At 53.1% G+C, this 6,466-nt stretch overlaps 1 protein-coding gene across 1 annotated transcript; it reads right to left on the bottom strand.

Annotated features, from left to right (window-relative positions):
- Window positions 1-1,957: 1,957 nt before the first annotated feature.
- CRYBA2 (crystallin beta A2) lies at window positions 1,958-5,153 on the bottom strand. Its single transcript, XM_003784941.2, has 4 exons — window positions 4,853-5,153; window positions 3,893-4,034; window positions 2,596-2,738; window positions 1,958-2,167 (listed from the first exon to the last, which is right to left on the bottom strand). Exons 1-4 carry the CDS (start codon window positions 5,011-5,013, stop codon window positions 2,020-2,022), a joined length of 594 nt encoding a protein of 197 aa, XP_003784989.1. The 5' UTR covers window positions 5,014-5,153; the 3' UTR covers window positions 1,958-2,019.
- Between the last annotated feature and the right edge of the window lie 1,313 nt (window positions 5,154-6,466).

Below are 6,466 nucleotides of genomic sequence, written 5' to 3'. Positions count from 1 at the left end.
CCACAGAAGTTTGGAGCTCTGCTGAGGCTTGAGGCTTTTAGCCACAGCTCTGATTGGCCTCCCCTTAGCTTGGATTTGGGGCCAGCAGCCCTGGGTTCAAATCCTGACTTCTTCAACAATTAAGTGGGTAACCTCATCAAGTCTTCTCCTTCTTGGAGCCCCAGTTTCTTCATTGGTATAATAGAAAATGGAGGATAATAGGACCCAGTGCAACAGGGGCCATGTGCTCTAGGGCTCATTCAAGTGTGAAATAGAATATATGTCCCACCTAGACCCCCTGGACCCAACCTTAGGATCCATGGGGGCAGGGAAGGGGGGAGAGAAGATGAGAGAAGGGAAGGAGGGCCCTACATTGACTTCCCCAATCTTTTCAATAACATCACAAGCATTTTCAGGGGGTTCTCACAGAACCTTCTCAATAACCCTATCAGACAGAAAAGGCAGGGATCCTTCTCTGCCTGTAGCCCCAGTCTACAGGTGAGGAAATTGAGGGTCAGGATGCTATGATTGGATCCCCAGTGTTCTGGTGTATGGTCCAGGACTCTTCCCAAAGGAACAGCTGCCTGACTTTGCACAGTTTGACCCCCTGAGGACTTCCTAGGTCCAAGTCTGAATGCTCTCCAACATTGTCTTGCTCTACCTGGGCTAGGGCAATGATCTGGGCCACCTCTCCCCACTGATAGGTCCACTGAGGGCTTGTAAATACAAGAACTCCTGAAGGATGGGATGGGCCTTGAGAGGCTCTGCCTATATAGGGATGGTGGTATCATTAACTAGGCCAAGAGGAAATTGGGAAAAACTACACAAGTGCCAGAGGCTCTGATGACTGCTCACATACCAGCCCCACCGTGGCTGTGGGCCTCTGCCACCTGCCTCAGAATCCAGACTCACTGAGTCACTGGCTGAGGAGTGGCTTCTATAACTCACCTTCAGTCCTCTGAAGGAAAGGGAGGGCAAGGAAAAGTAGGGGGGGTTGGAGCAGCTGAGAGGAGGGGTGTGAAAATGCTTTATAAATGGTGGATTTCAACACCACTCAAGGGATAATTATTCAGGCAAAGAGGACTAGGGGCTGGGGTCAGAGAGAGGAATTCTCCCCCCTTCAAGGCCCTGGGAAGCAGTGGGACTTCCCACTTATTCCTCTCCTGGGAATGGAGGAAAGGGGCCTATTGAAAGAGGCTCACAGGCTTCCCTGACTGGGAGGAAACTGGGGTGAAGATAAAGCCTGAAAGAAAATACTCTGGCAGGGGTGGGGGGGTGGTTAGAGAAGAATACAATAAAGCTTCTGCTTAGGGTTAAAGAAGTTTTGGCTAGTCTAATGATAGTGGGTCACCAGAACTTATTAACATTAGTGTCACTAAAGTTCTGCTAAATTTCACTAGCTTAAAAAAAAAATTTCTGCTGAGCATGATGGTACCTGGTTCAGAGGGTATGTGGAGACTGAAATCTAGACATGAGGCCTGCTACTGGGGGCATGTACACCCCACCCAGAGGATGGCAAAGTTGCCATCTGGGCCAGTAGTACTCCAACCCATGTTGATGGATCTTTACCAAGGAGAGGGTCTTTATCAAGAAATGTGAGACTGGGGGTATTTAACAGGAGACACAAGATTTTTCAGGGGTCTCACTCTTATCACCAAGGCTGGAGTGCAGTGACAAGATCATTGCTCTCTGTAATCTTGAATTCCTGGTCTCTAAGCAATCCTCCTGCCTTCTCTGCCTCCCAAGTGGCTGGGACTATAGTTGTGAACCACCTACTGGGCCAGGCTCCAGGATTCCAAAGCTTATTACCAGCAGTTTCCTTCCAGCTCCACCAGAGCCCACCCACATATATTCTAAGGCAGTTTATGCTTGATAGTCAAGGGTACCTGAGCCTGAGGCAAGGGTCAGAATGGCAGGGAGGAGCCCTACAAAGGATGAAGACAGAGATCAAAAAGCAAGGCACCAAGGAGGCAAGAGGGGCAAGCAGGTTCAAGAGCCTTTATTGAAGGTTCTCAGTGGAGGTATCTGGGGCTATAGAACCTAGTGCTGGACTCTCCGAATAGACTGCAGCTGTCCAGTGTGGGCCTGCGTGCCAAATTCACTGTAGGTGCGGAACTCCCCACTGTGCCGGTCTCGCTCCAATATGTACTGGTAGCCTCGGTAACCTGGGTATTGGTAAGCTACCCACCTAGGCCAGCAAGGGCACAGGAGTGATGATTAGGCTCTGCCTGCAGCCAGATCTATGTCCTCCTTAGCAGCCCCTCTTCCAGCTCCCACCCTCAGCTCCAAAACCATTGCTTCAACTTCTCCTCTGTGCATATCTCTCTGTTCTGTGCCCTGTTCTCAGTCTTCCTGTCACTTTCCTCATCTTGTCTTTTACTCCCACCCTTCATTTCCTCCTTACCCATATTCTTAATCCCTTTCTCTATCCCCAAAGTTTTCCCTGCCTCCCATTCTCCTATCACCTACTCTCTTTCTCCTTCCCAGTCTGTCTCCATCTCACTTCCCCTTGCCTCTAGTCCCCAGTCTCCCTTAGCACCCCTCCACCACTTCTCCCCTTGGTCCCCACTGCTTCTGAAGTCTTCTCATCTCCCCTGTTCCATTCCCAGGACTCACGCTCCAGAGCTGACTTTGAGGGAACCCACATCCTTGCTGGCCCAGCCCATGGAGGGCAGGGATGGGTAGTCATCACTCAGTTCAAACTTGCAGCCCTGGAAGTTGTCACCCTCAAACAGTGTTACACGGCTGTCACTGTGGTTCTGAGGCATAGGAAGGTAGGGGTAGAGAGGTTAGGCCATCTAAAGATGTGTTAATGGATACATCCTCAGCCCTACTCCTCCCAGTCCACTGCCCAACACAAGTTGTACAGCCACTTAGGCCCCACAAGCACTCCCAGAATTCACCCTATCAGTTCCCTGGCAGTCTGGGAAGTTGAAATGCTCAGAGTTCTCCCCACCACCAACACCCTCCCAGGGGTGGGTGGGTGAGACTGGGAGATTCCAGTTCCAGAATTCCAGATTCTCATTCCAACTGATGAGACCATTTCAGGTCATGGCTAGAAGTTATCTTTTGACAGGAGCCTTATTTGCAGGAGGAAAATTAGAGCTTCTTAGAAAAATGTAGCCCATTAACCAAGATAGTTTCCCTAGGGCCTCAATGACTACCCCAACCCCTCCCCAGTATGCTGGGCACAGCCTCTCACAGGGGCACTCAGCTAAGGGGCTCTGGATGGCAGAATAAGAATAGACACATCAGGGCATCTGTATTTGTTGTCCATCTTGTCCAGGGACTTCCTCCTAAAGGCTTCCTTAGTCTCTTAGAATGGAGAAGATGGGCTGGACTGGGTCTTCTGCTCTCTAATCCCCCAGTCCCAGTACCTATGTCAGCACAAATGGAAAGTGAGATCTTCCCCTTCAGTGTATTTGATTCATTACCAACTCTTCCTCCCCAATTACACAAACACAGGTTGAGATTGACTCTTTTCTCAGCCTTGCTCCTTGGACTGAGTTCTAGTCTCAGCTCTGTGTTAACCCTTTTGACCTGGGGCAAGCCACTTTGTCCCTCTGAAGCCCCCTGCATATAGGATTAACAGCAGCTGTCCCGACCTCACAGGGCTGTGTGGTGACAGAGTTGCTCACTTACATGTGTGGACGACTGGAACTGAGGGGCCATTGGGCACTGGGACTGGCACAGCTTCAGCACTGTCCGTGGTGCTGATTTTCAGGTTCCTGACCTACTCCCCCAATTCCAACTTTCCAAGACCCCCTGGTTCTAGGAAGTAATGCCCCTACCACCCTCATAGGAGTTTGTTTACACACTCCATGCAGTGATGGGGTGGACGGCCTTTCCAGAGCTCAGTAGTGGGGCCAGAGTCTGAAACTAGGAGGAAGAGGAAGGGTGGGGCTGTGCTCACTGCGCAGAGCACTGGCCGGAAGGACAGCAACTGGTTGCTGTGGTGGCCACTGCTGCCGCTCCAGGCGCTCCAGCGAGGATAGTCGCCCTTCTCTAGAATGAACTGCTGTCCCTGGAAGTCAGGGTACTCAAAGGCCACCCAACTGAAAAAGAAGAAGAGCCGGGTGGAGCATCTATCTGCCTCAGGCTCACTTCCTCCCCTTCCCCTTTGCTTTTTGTATTTGAACAGACTGAGAAACCCAATCTTTTTCTCCAGACACTTCCCACACACATTCACTGCGTTGCAATCCAGTCCGTAGAGACTAAAGACTCCAAACCTATGGCTGTCTTGGGCTTAAGGAGCCCAAACTTCCTGCCCAGGGCCCTAACTTGGAAGGAATTTCTCAGGTTACAAAGATCACTTGTAACCTGTTTTAGGAGTCTAGGCCTAGAGAAGGTTATAACCAGGACTCACCAAACAAAGTGCTTCTACCTCAAGGATTCAGGAGCCTACATAGAGAAGCATCAGGGACCCCTGCCTGCTACAGCAGCCTACCTCAGTTCTCCTGAAGGCCTCAGGCTGGGTTCCAGGACACTAAAGTGGGGCCAGCAGTAGGTTAACTTTCTTTTGTTAAGCAAATTGGAGCTGACTAACTTCACACAGAAAAAAACTTTGGGAAGGACATAACTACACTGGAAACCTCTTCAGGGGCCCCGTGAGGGACCTGAAGGGGTCTCTTCTAGTCTTTGTCTCCTTAACTCTGAAGGATACACTTTCCCCAGTGATTTGTATTTGCAATAGTTGGGGAGTTTGGAGGAGGCTGAGAGGGATTTTTCATGCTGGCGGGTATATCTCAGGGCACACAGAGGCAGAGGTCCCAGGCAGGAGGTCCCCAGTGCAGGGTCCCAGGCAGAAGTCCCTGGGCAGGAGAAGCCCCAGTGCATCTCATACAAGCTCGGCGGCAGCGGGGAGATCACTCACACGCCGTTTTCCACCTTGACCGAGCGCACCCTGCGCAGACCTCCGCGCTCGCAGACGTTCGCACAGTCGCTCAGCAGCCGGCAGCGACGGCCCTGGAAGTCCTCTTCGTCCCAGAGAGTCAGGCAGGCGGGCGCTGGGCCCGGCGCAGGGGCGCTGCTCATGCTGCTGCCGACAGGAAGGGTGGGACCACGCGCTTAGGGTCTCAAGAGCCAAAGCCTGCCCGACTTGAGTAGGGGATGGAGGACGGGGGAAGTGGGGGGAACTGGACTCGGCCTGGCTCTGGACCCAGACTCCAGGGGCTGACCCTCAACTCGCCCTCCTTCTCCCTAGCGCTGGGTATCACCAGTTGGGTGAGCGTGGCAGGGAAGCAGCTCGCAGCCGGGAGCGCGGGGCTTTATACTCAGGCCTCGTCCCCCGCCCTGTACCCTCTCCAGCAGGGGTGGGGAGCTGAGTCAGCAGGCAGGATTCGGTCTGCTCTGGTCTCCCTGGGGAGCTGAGGTCTTTCCCACAGCCGCCCATCGGGCCCCAGCCCCCGGGGATTACAACAGAAAGTGCTGAGGCGCACATGCCGCGCCATCCAGGGCCTGGCTGACTCCGCGCTTTCTTTCTTCCTAGCCTGAGCCAGGCAGGGCGCACCAGGCCTCAGGGCAGAACGCGCCTTCCCTGGCCCAGACCCTCGGGCATGGAGGTACCAGACCTCCCTGAGGCCTCGGTCTAGGGCTGCGTGTTCCTGATTCGCAGAGAAGTTCTTCCCAAAGTCTGAAATAATTCTCTTCAGCTGTAAGTCGAGGCCTCTCTTTTGGACGAGGATAGTGTGGAGGTAGAGAAAGATATTCACAAACGCCTCTCTTCACTCCCCTCACTCTTTTTCCCCTTGGAGGATCAGTCTATCGCGGCTCCTTTCTTCCCAAGCCTGAGTTCCCAGATCCTGCCCTGCGCTCCCGGGGTTCTCTCCAGCCCTGTGGCCTAGAGAAGGCGGTAACCAGGACTCGCCACGAGGCGGCACTGAGAGCTGCAAACAAGAACCGCCTCCGGGAGCCCGTGGGATTGCAAAGCGTTTAGGAATAATAGTAACCAAGGAAGTGGTTCACTAAGGTAGGTAGCAAGAACGTCTCCACCTTAGGTTAGCCGGACCCCTGACGCTACTGGGTCCCCCACAGAGCTCCAGAGGCCCGGGCCTGCAGTCCCGAGTCCGCCCCAGAGTTAGCTAGCGGCTGATGATTAAGCGCTCAGTTCAGGCCCAACTCTCCGCTCAGGTTTTCATTCCACCTACGTGAACTCAACTGTTTCAAACACCGACCTGGGTGACGTAGGCGCACTTATTTGTCTTGAATTTTCCAGATGAAGAAGTGGAGGTCCAGATGGGTTCCATATGGTGGACCAGGCGTCGCAGCTGGGAAGTGGCCCAGTTGAGACGTGCACCTGGGCTTGCATTTAATTGATGGCTCAAGACTCTTACCCCGACCATACCAGTGCCACCTGTGGAGGGGGAGGGTGGGAGAGGAGTGAGAGAGGAGGGGGAAAAGCTTGGAGCCCAAAGGGGGTAGCTCCAGGGAGGAAATTTCTTCACCTCTTGCAGCAGAATTTCTTCTTCTTCTTTTTTTTTTTTTTTTT

The sequence above is a fragment of the Otolemur garnettii genome, unplaced genomic scaffold (assembly GCF_000181295.1).
Source record: "Otolemur garnettii isolate 467f Iridium unplaced genomic scaffold, OtoGar3 scaffold00013, whole genome shotgun sequence".
In the NCBI taxonomy this organism is placed as follows: Eukaryota; Metazoa; Chordata; class Mammalia; order Primates; family Galagidae; genus Otolemur; species Otolemur garnettii.
Note: the sequence above shows the minus strand (reverse complement) of the source record. Positions and strands in the feature narration are given on the sequence as shown.

Coding starts and splice junctions, on each gene's coding strand:
- CRYBA2 (XM_003784941.2), bottom strand. CDS start 5,013: ATGAGCAGCGCCCCTGCGCCGGGCCCAGCGCCCGCCTGCCTGACTCTC. Junction 4,035..4,852: donor GTCAAGGTGGAAAACGGCGT/GTGAGTGATCTC, acceptor CTTCTTTTTCAG/TTGGGTGGCCTTTGAGTACC. Junction 2,739..3,892: donor TCCGGCCAGTGCTCTGCGCA/GTGAGCACAGCC, acceptor CCTATGCCTCAG/AACCACAGTGACAGCCGTGT.